Raw genomic sequence first — 14,119 nt, forward strand, 5'->3', positions numbered from 1 at the left:
CCCTCAGTCCAGCCTCTCTCAGCCTATTGTGGACAGTCTGAGCATTGATGGAGGGATTGTGCATTCCTGCTGTAACTCGGGCAGTTGTTGTTGCCATCCTGTACCTGTCCCACAGGTGTGATGTTCGTATGTATCGATCCTGTGCAGGTGTTGTTACATGTGGTCTGCCACTGCGATGACGATCAGCTGTCCGTCCTGTCTCCCTGTAGCGCTGTCTTAGGCGTCTCACAGTACGGACATTGCAATTTATTGCCCTGACCACATCTGCAGTCCTCATGTGTCCTTGCAGCATGCCTAAGGCACGTTCACGCAGATGAGCAGGGACCCTGGGCATCTTTCTTTTGGTGTTTTTCAGAGTCAGTAGAAAGGCTACTTTAGTGTACTAAGTTTTCATAACTGTGATCTTAATTGCCTACTGTCTGTAAGCTGTTAGTGTCTTAACGACTGTTCCACAGGTGCATGTTCATTAATTGTTTATGGTTCATTGAACAAGCATGGGAAACAGTGTTTAAACCCTTTACAATGAAGATCTGTGAAGTTATTTGGATTTTTATGAATTCTCTTTGAAAGACAAGGTCCTGAAAAAGGGACGCTTCTTTATTTGCTGAGTTTACATTCCATTGCATGAACCACATCAGTTAGCATTATTTGAATGAACATTCTGCATTACTATGGCAATCCAGCATCAGTTGATAGATCATTCCAAAATACCATGGAATTTATTGCATCACAATACCAGGCAGCCATTGTGAGTGTACCCATGAGTTTACCAGTCAAATTGCCAGGTTTAGAGGTTCCAAGCCTGTTCTATTCATTCTATTTCTATGTCAGCAATCACATACTTCAGAAGCCAAGCTATCTATTAATCTTTAAATGCTCATTTAATGTGCAATTGAGCTACAAAGCACTGAGAATAAATACAGCCATGAAATCATGGAGGCCTAAAAGGGATTGTGTGCGCGTATAGATCAGGGGTGTTAAACATACAAGCCCATCCAATCCGGCCCGTGGGGTGGTTTGAGAAAAAAAAAATTGACGGCTAGAAAATATAACACATTTTCAGTGCGGCCCTCCGGAACTCGGTGAAGACCGAATGCGGCCTGCGGGCCAAACGTTTGACACCCCTGATCTAGATGGTCTAGCCTATTGTCATAACGAATTAATGGTTTAATGTTGCTCTTTCAAATTTAAAAAGGAGGCCAATATGAAGCGAAACGTCAGAGAAAATATGCAAGCCATAACAATTTTGAGTCACCCAGTGTCCGGTCAAGGCCCTCCAGCCCCAGTGATTGATCAATATAGGCACACATATTTTTAACCACAACTACAGTGTAAATTTGATCTCTCAGGTGAAATGTAATTGTAAATACAGGGCTCAGGTATCGATTTGATCTCTCAGGTGAATACAGGGCTCAGGTATCGATTTGATCTCTCAGGTGAAATATGCTATGAGGGGCCTTCCTCTTTTGAGGCGTGTTTATCTGCTTACGTGTGTGTGTGTGTGTGTGTGTGTGTGTGTGTGTGTGTGTGTGTGTGTGTGTGTGTGTGTGTGTGTGTGTGTGTGTGTTTCTCTTGTTCTCAACAAGCCACTGGATTGAAGAGTTAGGCTAGGCTACAAAGAAAGAATATCAGAAACGTAATCATGACCACCCATATAGGCCAAAACAGAAATACGGGTGGGTGTTTTTGTTCTCCCTCCAAATCCATGGTATCTTTTGTCATGAATAAGACTCTAACACTGAGTCCCGAATAAGACTCTTACACTGAACATAACAGCTTTTTCTCTTTCTCACACAGAAGGCGATGATGACCTGCAACCAGAATACAAATTGGCTTTTTCTTTAAGCGCAAGGATGAATCACGGAGAAAAGGAACAGTGCAAGGCCCGGGTATTGATTCAGTTTCTATGGCCACAAATACTTTACTGCATAATAAGCCTATGCTTCAAGCCCATTCCCTTTAAGGCTCCAAATGGCTTTGCCATTATCGACAAATCACTGCTCTCTCTGGTGGAGCAATATGTCAGTGACCAACAGGGAAAAGAGCAGTAGCAACATACCAGCCAACCCTCCCAAAAATGTAGTAGTAATAGTTATTCTCCAGGATTTAGGCTAAGGTCTAGGCGGTATTCTGTACGGAGCTGAAATTGGCCTCTTCCTGAAAGTGCTTGATGGGGAATTTGTTTATGACCTTCAGCGAGAGGAGGAAGTCAATGATGGCTCTCATCCGCACTTCAGCGGAGCGGGCAACTTGACAGAGGGGCAGTGGGCCAACTCCCAGGATTTGCTGTTGTCATCATAACTAAAGTACCGCACGCTGTTTATCGTTTAATTTGCTTAAGTGCTGCGTACATATTATGAGGCAATCGCTACAAGTAACCTTTTGGCTCCAATGGGAAGAAACCAAAGTTTATCAAGCTATGCAAGATAGGAAAGTCGGATGCACCCGAGAAAAGATTGTAAGTGCTGACACGTTAATGTAAACAATGCTGACACGTCAATGTAAACAATGCTGATCAACCCACAACACACTTACTTGATTGTGTGCAATGGCCATACCATCTACAAGGGAAAAGTGGATCACTATACCACCAACTCCTGAAAGGAAACTGAAAAATGACTTCTTACAAGCCACCTGCCTAGCTACATTTATTCCATCTAGCCTATTAAGGAATCGTAGTAATGAAGAGCATGCCTTGTCTCTTAAAACAGTGGTTTGAGAATAACTTCCAGGCAGATGAAGGATGGAAGAGTATCTGAATACCAGTCATTGTCTACTGAAGCAATAGGACAAAGATCTCCAGCTGCAGCCTTCAGTCTACTGAAGCGATAGGACAAAGAGCTCCAGCTGCAGCCTTCAGTCTACTGAAGCGATAGGACAAAGAGCTCCAGCTGCAGCCTTCAGTCTACTGAAGCAATAGGACAAAGATCTCCAGCTGCAGCCTTCAGTCTACTGAAACAATAGGACAAAGAACCCCAGCTGCTGCCTTCACTGAGTGACACGCTTTGTTGTAGCAGTAACAAACTTGGTTTCTCTTTTTTATTAAAAAGCAAGTGCTAAGGGGAATGTAAAAAACAGCCTAGAGTAACATGTCGTGACATGCCTTTCATTATTGTGATGACTATTATTTATCTAATAATTACCTACTATGTTTAATTGTTACTAGATTAAATTAATCATGTAACAATTAACTCATTAGGAATTTGGGGCACCACGGGAGAAGTTGTTTAACGAGTTACCGTTTCCCAAATTAACTCTAAAGATATCTAGATATCTCTTATATCATTTAACAGTAATTTATTAATAATTTACCTCATATCAGTCTCATTCTGAAAGTCGTAGGCTCTTTAAGTCTGCACAAACCCGGGTCTTACTGATCATTCTGTACCACACACATTTATTTACTAACTAATTAAAAATGATAACACAAGATACAAACACATACACGGTATAGGTAGGGATTAGAAACGTAATACAATGAAAACGGGTCCCTAGCGGACTAACACAATATGACACTTGTTACAAAAGATGCCGAGTTAAAGAGAGAGAGAGAGAGAGAGAGAGAGAGAAAAACACTTGGATACACATGGACCTAAGCTCATAGTAATCCTAATACTTTGCCAGAACTGCCGCCCGTTTGGTAAGAAGTAATGCATGTATTTACGTGTTTGTCTTTGTCGTCTCTGTTGGACCCAGGCCTTCGAGGGAAGGGTCGATTGGGCCGTCTCTTTTCAGATGGCCTTTTAGATGTAAGGCTCAGATGTAAGGCTCAGATTGTCCACAAGAGGTCACAATGTCCTTCTTCTTAGTAGTCTGTTTACTTTCACTCGTTCTGGAAGTGGTCTTCTGAGGACGGCTAATCAGCCGTGTCGATGATCCCCTGTGGGGTGATGAGAGCAGTGTAGTAGACAATGGTTTGAAGAGAGTAACAGGATGGTCCCACTTAAATTCACCTTCTTAGATACAGTACTTAGAACAGCTACTCAGCCGTAACATTGATTGTTAGTTGAGGCAACTTTGTCGTCTTCAACTCGTGTTGATTTTCAGGGTCGGGACCAATGTGGACAAAAGCTGCAGCTTGAAGTCCGTCTAGTCTGATCTGATAATTCTTATCTCAGTCTTTTATGCACTCTGGTAAAGAGGGGGGTTTCCGTCATACAGACACGCTCTCTGAGCTCCCTCGGGCGTGGCCAGTTACGAGGCAAAAGTATTACTATCACTATGATTTTGTTAGAAAGCTAAAATCACATTCCTATCTTCATGAACACATTGTCTTCCTCCTTGATATTTTCTACCCAAGGTAAAGGATGTAAGCCTGATATCCACAGTGTAAAAGCTCTTCAAGTCACAATGTTTTCCTTATAACGCCTTTATACAATTTTTTATCACAAAATAGACATTTTCCACATTCCATTTCTCATCATTCCCAACGTTTGGATGTTGAAATATATTGTCCCAATGTTCATTGTTGGATGTTGAAGTTTTGGGTGGCAAAAGTCTCTGAAACAAAGGACATTCCTTTCACCATACTAGGATGCCAGAGATAGATTCTCCTATCTCTAATTTATGGCAGTATTAAGGTGTCAAGACCGGCAAAGTTGTTTACAGACAGATTATTTCACTTATAATTCACTGTATCACAATTCCAGTGGATCAGAAGTTTACATACACTAAGTTGACTGTGCCTTTAAACAGCTTGGAAAATTCCAGAAAATGATGTCTTGGCTTTAGAAGCTTCTGATAGGCTAATTGACATCATTTGAGTCAACTGGAGGTGTACCTGTGTATGTATTTCAAAGCCTACCTTCAAACTCAGTGCCTCTTTGCTTGACATCATGGGAAAATCAAAAGAAAAATCAGCCAAGACCTCAGAAAGAAAATTGTAGACCTCCACAAGTCTGGTTAATCCTTGAAAGCAATTTCCAAACACCTGAAGGTACCACGTTCATCTGTACAAACAATAGTACGCAAGTATAAACACCATGGAACCACGCAGCCATCATACCGCTCAGGAAGGAGACGCGTTCTGTCTCCTAGAGGTGAACGTACTTTGGTGCGAAAAGTGCAAATCAATCCCAGAACAACAGCAAAGGACCTTGTGAAGATGCTGGAGGAAACAGGTACAAAAGTATCTATATCTACAGTAAAACAAGTCCTATATTGACAACCTGAAAGGCCGCTCAGCAAGAAGAAGCCACTGTGGCCATAATGACCAGCATTATGTTTGGAGGAAAAAGGAGGTGGATGGCAAGCCGAAGAACACCATCCCAACCGTGAAGCACGGGGGTGGCAGCATCATGCTGTGGGGGTGCTTTGCTGCAGGAGGGACTGATGCACTTCACAAAATAGATGGCAACATCTCAAGACATCAGTCAGGAAGTTAAAGCTTGGTTGCAAATGGGTCTTCCAAATGGACAATGAACCCAAGCATACTTCCAAAGTTGTGGCAAAATGGCTTAAGGACAACAAAGTCAAGGTATTGGAGTGGCCATCACAAAGCCCTGACCTCAATCCTATAGAAAATGTGTGGGCAGAACTGAAAAAGCATGTGCAAGCGAGGAGGCCTACAAACCTGACTCAATTACACCAGCTCTGTCAGGAGGAATGGGCCAAAATTCACCAAACTTATTGTGGGAAGCTTGTGGAAGGCTACCCGAAACGTTTGACCCAAATTAAACAATTGAAAGGCAATGCTACCAAATACTAATTGAGTGTATGTAAACTTCTGACCCACTGGGAATGTGATGAAATAAATAAAACCTGGAATAAATCATTCTCTACTATTATTCTGACATTTCACATTCTTAAAATAAAGTGATGATCCTAACTGACCTAAGACAGGGAATTTTTACTAGGATTAAATGTCAGGAATTGTGAAAAACTGAGTTTAAATGTATTTGGCTAAGGTGTATGCAAACTTCTGACTTCAACTGTATGTACAAATCAGCTTCCTAATAGGCTACCTGTCACCATCCCACCTTCATTTGGAAAGAAAGAAACTGTCAACAAAGGGTTGAGCAACTTCGGAGTGATCAAACTGAAGCGGCATAAGTTTTGAGGCAGTGGAGTAGAATAGACATGTTTAAATACAGTAGTATTCATATTTTAATGAGCTTGCGAGCGCAATGTACAGGCTGTGGAGAAATAGCGGAAGAAGCAGCCTATTCAGTGTGGGTTTCTACATAAGAGGACAATTAAGCTTCCCGTTGTTTGTGATCACAAACAACGGGAAGCTGTTTGATGCATGGTTGCTGGCTGCGGAGGTGACGCAATAGCGTTTTGTGGGCCCATGACATTGAGTTAGTATGACAGGCACATTAGCATATTGAAACGTAAACTTCCCCCATCTCTTCATAATTTCCTCAACTCAAGCCAGAGAACTAGGCTATGTGTATAGATAACAGGCGGCCGGTGGCAACTTCATTGGGGAGGACGGGCTCATAGTAATGGCTGGAACGGAATAAAATAAATCAGGGTTCTCTCAGAATAATGTAAGATGGGAGCTGAGCCACCTTATGGATTGTCTGCACCACTATGTATGAAAAAAAGTGTTTTATTATTTTTATTTTATTTGTTATCATTTAAGCCAGGCACCACACAGATAATGGCAGTTAGTTAAAGGTGTTCAAAAACGTACAAATCTCTGAGTCCAAAAGGGGCTCACTGCCCCCCTCCCCCTGTCCTGCATCCTAAAAATATATAATTTGTATTTATTTTATTTACATAGTAGTGCAGCAAGTACACAAGGTGGCGCAGCGCCCCTCTTACATTCTTTGGGGAGCACCCAGACTCCATTTCAGCCATTATTATGAGCCGTCCTCCCCTCAGCAGCATGTGGCATAGATACTAGGCCTACATAGGCCCACATACTGTAGTGCAGTAAATAGCCTAGGCATAGATGCAGTATGCCAAAATATGCAGAATGCCAAAAGATACAGTATGCCAAAAGCAACTCTAACAGTGTACTGGTATAAAGCATGTAGCCTACTGTTACATCTTAGAGCTAAGGCCTAGCCTTTTCAATTGGGCAGTTTTTTCACAAAACACTGAGAGGGCTGTTTGTCTAAATGTCCCACTATAACTTACTTCCTGGCTCTGAAGATGGGTTTACTTGACCTATCAATAGGACCTATTTATTACATTCTAGTACTGATCCATCTTAATTTGCCCCATATGGACAGGAGTGGTCTGGGGGAGCCAGACTGTCTTTGGAAATTACTCATTCAGTAGTTTAGAGATGGAGAGCAAGGTGCACACTGACAGACAGGCTGGATACATACAGTGGGGAAAAAAGTATTTAGTCAGCCACCAATTGTGCAAGTTCTCCCACTTAAAAAGATGAGAGAGGCCTGTAATTTTCATCATAGGTACACGTCAACTATGACAGACAAAATGAGATTTTTTTTCTCCAGAAAATCACATTGTAGGATTTTTAATGAATTTATTTGCAAATTATGGTGGAAAATAAGTATTTGGTCAATAACAAAAGTTTCTCAATACTTTGTTGTATACCCTTTGTTGGCAATGACACAGGTCAAACGTTTTCTGTAAGTCTTCACAAGGTTTTCACACACTGTTGCTGGTATTTTGGCCCATTCCTCCATGCAGATCTCCTCTAGAGCAGTGATGATTTGGGGCTGTCGCTGGGCAACACGGACTTTCAACTCCCTCCAAAGATTTTCTATGGGGTTGAGATCTGGAGACTGGCTAGGCCACTCCAGGACCTTGAAATGCTTCTTACGAAGCCACTCCTTCGTTGCCCGGGCGGTGTGTTTGGGATCATTGTCATGTTGAAAGACCCAGCCACGTTTCATCTTCAATGCCCTTGCTGATGGAAGGAGGCTTTCACTCAAAATCTCACGATACATGGCCCCATTCATTCTTTCCTTTACACGGATCAGTCGTCCTGGTCCCTTTGCAGAAAAACAGCCCCAAAGCATGATGTTTCCACCCCCATGCTTCACAGTAGGTATGGTGTTCTTTGGATGCAACTCAGCATTCTTTGTCCTCCAAACACGACGAGTTGAGTTTTTAACAAAAAGTTCTATTTTGGTTTCATTTGACCATATGACATTCTCCCAATCCTCTTCTGGATCATCCAAATGCACGCTAGCAAACTTCAGACGGGCCTGGACATGTACTGGCTTAAGCAGGGGGACACGTCTGGCACTGCAGGATTTGAGTCCCTGGCGACGTAGTGTGTTACGGATGGTAGGCTTTGTTACTTTGGTCCCAGCTCTCTGCAGGTCATTCACTAGGTCCCCCCGTGTGGTTCTGGGATTTTTGCTCACCGTTCTTGTGATCATTTTGACCCCACGGGGTGAGATCTTGCGTGGAGCCCCAGATCGAGGGAGATTATCAGTGGTCTTGTATGTCTTCCATTTCCTAATAATTGCTCCCACAGTTGATTTCTTCAAACCAAGCTGCTTACCTATTGCAGATTCAGTCTTCCCAGCCTGGTGCAGGTCTACAATTTTGTTTCTGGTGTCCTTTGACAGCTCTTTGGTCTTGGCCATAGTGGAGTTTGGAGTGTGACTGTTTGAGGTTGTGGACAGGTGTCTTTTATACTGATAACAAGTTCAAACAGGTGCCATTAATACAGGTAACGAGTGGAGGACAGAGGAGCCTCTTAAAGAAGAAGTTACAGGTCTGTGAGAGCCAGAAATCTTGCTTGTTTGTAGGTGACCAAATACTTATTTTCCACCATAATTTGCAAATAAATTCATAAAAAATCCTACAATGTGATTTTCTGGATTTATTTTCCTCAATTTGTCTGTCATAGTTGACGTGTACCTATGATGAAAATTACAGGCCTCTCTCATCTTTTTAAGTGGGAGAACTTGCACAATTGGTGGCTGACTAAATACTTTTTTCCCCCACTGTACATATTATTTATTATTTATTTTTTATTTATAAGAGAGAGTCTGAAAGGGTAGTTGTGAGGATGTCAATGATGCTTACCTGCATTTTTTGCACTAGCTGAAGACATTTCAGAAAAAAAGCACACACCAGGCAATAATATTAACAAAAAGGCAAAATCCTTTTCGCTCTTTGAAAGAGAAAACTCTTTCAAATTGAATGAATCTGAATGATAGACAGAAAATGTCTAGCCAGTGCCTTTTCTCCTTTTATCTTCCTTTCATTCTTCCTCTTACTCCTTTGAGGGTCAATTTCCAGGCTGCTGAATAATCCCCTACTAAAATATATGCATTTATTTTGCTACTGTAGCATGTCTCTGTTCCTGCCAAACATAAGCCCACGTAATGGCAGAGGACTAGAGAGAGGGAGAGTAATTTCAGGAAGCCAGTGACTGGTTGCCCCCTCATTCCATTATCCCATTCATCCTACCAACTGTTACCTGATGGCAGAGAGCGTGGGGTAATGTGTCTATAAGACTATGCATGACAGTACAGAACAAAGCACAATGCAATCACAAAGCTGAACTTTTGGCACCACTTTAGTGGATTTTTTATGATGGCATGGGAGGCATTTTGATAAGCCTAGTAGGTAGTAGCTAGTCTGTCCTCCTGACTTCAGAGTGGAATGCCTCTTTGATGTTGTCAGCACAATGAGTCTATAATGAAAGGGGCTGTGCTTTTACTGGTTAGCTCTCCTCTGTGTCTTTCTTATTCAAACACCCACAAGCACAGCCACCGCTGTCCCCTTCCATTACAACAGTTGTGACTAGATGGAGTACAGCTACGACCGGAAGTTACTTTTCGTAGCAGGTTAGGAGAGCATTTTAACTAACCCTAACCCTTTTCCTAACCTTAACCTAATTCTCCTAACCTGCTACGAAAAAGTCACTTCCGGTTGTAGCTGTATACCACCTAGTCAAAACCAATTACGACAGTTGGATTTTCAAATCCAAACAATGAGAGGTCTCAACTCCCGAGGGAAAAAAAACATTGGAGGGAGAGAGAAATTAGAAAACTAAAAATATTATAAAAAGTAATTTGTTAGCTACATAAAATGTCACCAAACCAAAGGGCAGGTGCTCGAGCACCAAACTAGACCCCTAACTGTGCGCGTGCCTACCTGAGCAAGTGCTTTGGGAAGGCTTCATGCAGCAGGTGTGTGAGCGGTCGCGTTCCCATGCTCAGACGTTGCATGCATCAACCAATGGTTGCGTGTCACCGATAGTGTAATTGACTGACAGATTGCTATAACATACAGTATGATGTGGTTAGCTGATACGTAAAATATCTATAGAGGCATTGTAAGATCTGGCATGAGTCAGCAACGCCTGGGCAGAGGGACGTGCCCAGTATCTGACGTGAGGTCAATGGTGCTTTCAAGAGAACTGGGAACTCAGAGTTTCCGACTTGGATGACCGCTCAAAACGATTTTTCCCAGTCAGAGCTCCTTTTCTTCCGAGTTAACAGTTATCTTGAACGCACTGAAGTCGGAAGTCAGAGATTTCTGAGTTCCCAGCTGGGCATACCATTTACCAGCTTGGTGACCTGATGGGAGGGTATACTACAAAGCAGCGTTTTAGCCAGCTAACTTGCCTAAATATTGTGATATAACTTATTTTTTTTGAGAAAGATAAGCTTGAAACAGGCATGGTCTAATTGATTCAACAAACGAAAACACATTGCTAAGTTGAGCTTTTTTAATGAACGAGCACATCAATAGTTATTTCTGGTTGCTTATCAAGTTAGCTGGCTAACTGATTAATCCTTCTTTGTAGTATAACACTGACATTTTCAAAAAACGTGAGCTAGCTAGTTAGCTAAGTGTTAAATTGTGAAAGGCCAAAATGTCATTGTCACGAGGTTGTGACTAGATGGAGTGCAGCTCCGACCGGAAGTGACTTTTCGTAGCAGGTTAGGAGAATATTTTAGCTAACCCTTACCCTTTTCTTAACCTAAACATAATTATCCTAACCTGCTACATAACTTCTCCTAACCTGCTACGAAAAAAGTCACTTCCGGTCGTAGCTATAGCCTGTGTATACCACCTAGTCAAAACCATGCTGGAATTGTGTATTTTTGCAAGCTAGTTAGAGTATTTCGACAACTGGCTAGCTAGCTAAGGGTGCGTTCCAAAATTGGCTATCTACTCCGATTTTAAATAAATATGCCATTTAGCAGACGCTTTTATCCAAAGCGACTTACAGTCATGCGTGCATACATTTTTGTGTATGATTTCAAAGCACTCTCGTCTGAGTAAGTGTGCCAGAGCGCAGAATAACTGATTAATTTACGAATGCGCAACACCCATTGAAATGACGGGTGTCAGTAAGCGTCGGCAAAAAACATGATTAAATTGTTGCCAGCAGCACAGTTACAGTCACCAACGCTCTAGCTAGATAACATGAAAACATCCTAACCAGCTCTGCTAGGTAGAGTAAAATGGTCAGAAGTGTTCTCTCATTTGTGTCTGTAAGTAGCTAGCCAACTTTACAGTGAGCTTGAGCGCGTGACTGCTGTTGTGAGGTCAGAACGCTCGGATCAACCCTACTCCGCCAGAGCGTGCACGCTGAACGCTTCGAATTTACAAATGGACAATCTTACAACGCTCTGAATTTACGAACGGCCAGAGCGCACTCTGGTACTCCATAGTGAATTTACGAACACATCCTAAGTTAGCTTTAGCTAGCAACAACATGATGACTCAAACTTACCACGGAGTTCTTCATTGTTGACTTCACCGTAAATCCTTCGGTTTTCAGCTCCAGGGCTCTCATATTTGTGCACATGGGAAAGGCAATAATGATACAAACTAAAACACTAACACGTTTAAGGACTAGCTGAACTCACATTTAACTAAGTTTGACGTTTTCACTAAGCAACATTAGCTACACTTCTGCCTCTGTTAGAGTTTTAAAGGTTTACTTTGAAGACACGTTCTGTTGCTATGCATGGTATTTCCATGTTGCCATGGAAACGCCACGCTGTGCGCGCTCCTCCTTCCTGCTGTAGCCAGAAAAAGCTATATGTGCAGATGTTATGCCTACTTCTGATGGTCTATTCTGAAAAACATGTTGATATAACCATCAACACTGTACTGTTGGCTACTGCACTGAATTGTATTATACACAATAATACTTTTACCACCCTACTGTAACATACATGGAGCCAGACCTTTTTTTGACGGTGTAACTGACTGTTTTTTCAACAGAGATCAAGTCAGTCAGTGTGCAGCAGCACCTTTCACCCCCAGGACTTCAGTGACCTCATCAGTTTCATCCTGTATGGCAGCCTGCACCGTGGAGTGTATGCTCCCTGGTTCTGTGTATGTGGGGGGGAGGGTTCGTTCTGCTGACCTGTGTATCATCTGCTAACGTGGGTCCCGTGCGGCTCAGTTGGTAGAGCATGGTGCTTGCAACGGCAGGGTTGTGGGTTGGGTTCGATTCCCACGGGTTACCAGTATGGGGGATGGGGGTATGAAAATGTATACGGTCACTACTGTAAGTCACTCAGGATAAGAGCGTCTGCTAAATGACAATGTAAATGTGTGTCATCTGCTAACGTGTGTTGATATCTGTTAACCTGTGCGTGTGTTATCTGTTAACCTGTGTTTGTGTTGATATCTGTTAACCTGTGTGTGTGTGTGTTTACCTGTTAACCTGTGTGTGTGTGTTTATCTGTGTGTGTGTGTTTATCTGTTAACCCGTGTGTGTGTTTATCTGTTAACCTGTGTGTGTGTGTTATCTGTTAACGTGTGTGTGTGTGTTTATCTGTTAATCTGTGTGTGTGTGTGTTTATCTGTTAACCTGTGTGTGTGTGTGTGTGTGTTTATCTGTTAACCTGTGTGTGTGTGTGTGTTTATCTGTTAACCTGTGAACCTGTGTGTGTATGTCGCTCTGTATAAGAGCGTCTGCTAAATGACTTAAATGTAAATGTAAATATAAGACAAACAAAAATGTATATTTTCTACAAGTTCTTATCACACTTTCTAATCAGTATGTCATTGAAGCATAATCTATTCCTTCTTGAAAATGATATGCACATATTGTTAATTATCCCATAGCAAGATTCCGCTATCATTCCTGTAGTTGGAATCCTCAATTCTCCACTTTTCCAGAAAAGGTGAAAAATCATTTTAGTCATTTAGCAGATCCAGAGCGACTTACAGTTAGTGAGTGCATACCTTTTTCATACTGGCCCCCCCGTGGGAATCGAACCCACAACCCTGGCGTTGCAAATGCCATGCTCTACCAACTGAGCTACACATGGACTACAGTAGGTAACTAGGTGTCCATGTAAGTGCCTTCAGGCAGGTAAACTGACAAAGCTGGTTGTTTACCTATATCTGGTTAGAGAGTCAGAGCCTATTGAATCATTCCAATTGAGCTAATTTTCCCCCAACATCGGACACCCCCTACCTTCGGACACCCCCTACCTTCGGACACTCTCTAGCAGTTGGAGGACTAAATCACCTCGAGCTCAACATTTAAATGGACTGGAAAATAACGGTATGTTTTGCGACTAACGACACCCTTCTAGCTAGCTGACCACCGATTTTAAGTGCAATTTATGTAAGTTAAGTTAGGTTTTTAAGAGTTTTCAAAAAAGTTATATATGTACACATTTTGTGGAACACGCTGCATATTGTAAAATTCGACTGCGCGACAGACCACACATCATTTAATGTCCAACCTTTTACCTCTGAAATATAGCTAACGGATTTTCTAATGTTGCTAGCTTAGTTGCTAAATGTTGATAGAACTGCTAAGTAAGCAAAAATGAAAGAAATTGTAAGCGTTAGATAATACATATCACGAAAACAGCTGAATGTTGTCAAGCTTTCCCGTACCAAAATTGGAGTCCTCTGACGGAGGCGTTTTGCACAATCTTTGAAAATGTATTTGGAACTTTGAACCATGAACTTTTTGACACCTATCACTGTTGGCTATGTTTCATCTTACAACAGCTACATAGAGGCAGTATTTAGTCAAATGTTACAATGTATGCATCAATATTAAACTAATTGGGACACTAATTTTCATTACAGATTACATCAAACAAAAAACGTGGGTACACTTTCAGTTATTGTGAAAACTTTCATCACCTTTCAATGCCTTAGCTTTGAAATGTAAATGTTTATACATATTCGATTGAGTTATCTTTCTAAAATGTGTATAGTATGCAAAGTTATTTAGCTACATGTA

The 14,119-nt window shown here is 41.8% G+C and overlaps 1 protein-coding gene across 1 annotated transcript in view; it reads right to left on the reverse strand.

Moving 5' to 3' along the window:
- LOC311116000 (parkin coregulated gene protein) overlaps window positions 1-11,704 on the reverse strand; it is a gene marked incomplete at both ends in the record, with an annotated part of 236,672 nt that extends 224,968 nt beyond the window's left edge. The window contains one exon of the mRNA XM_084191132.1: window positions 11,630-11,704. Within this exon, the coding sequence (XP_084047258.1) occupies window positions 11,630-11,704 (75 nt within the window). The remainder of the gene's footprint in view (window positions 1-11,629) is intronic.
- Window positions 11,705-14,119: the final 2,415 nt, after the last annotated feature.

This window comes from Coregonus lavaretus (assembly GCF_964263955.1).
Source record: "Coregonus lavaretus genome assembly, contig: HAP1_SCAFFOLD_381, whole genome shotgun sequence".
Lineage (NCBI taxonomy): Eukaryota > Metazoa > Chordata > Actinopteri > Salmoniformes > Salmonidae > Coregonus > Coregonus lavaretus.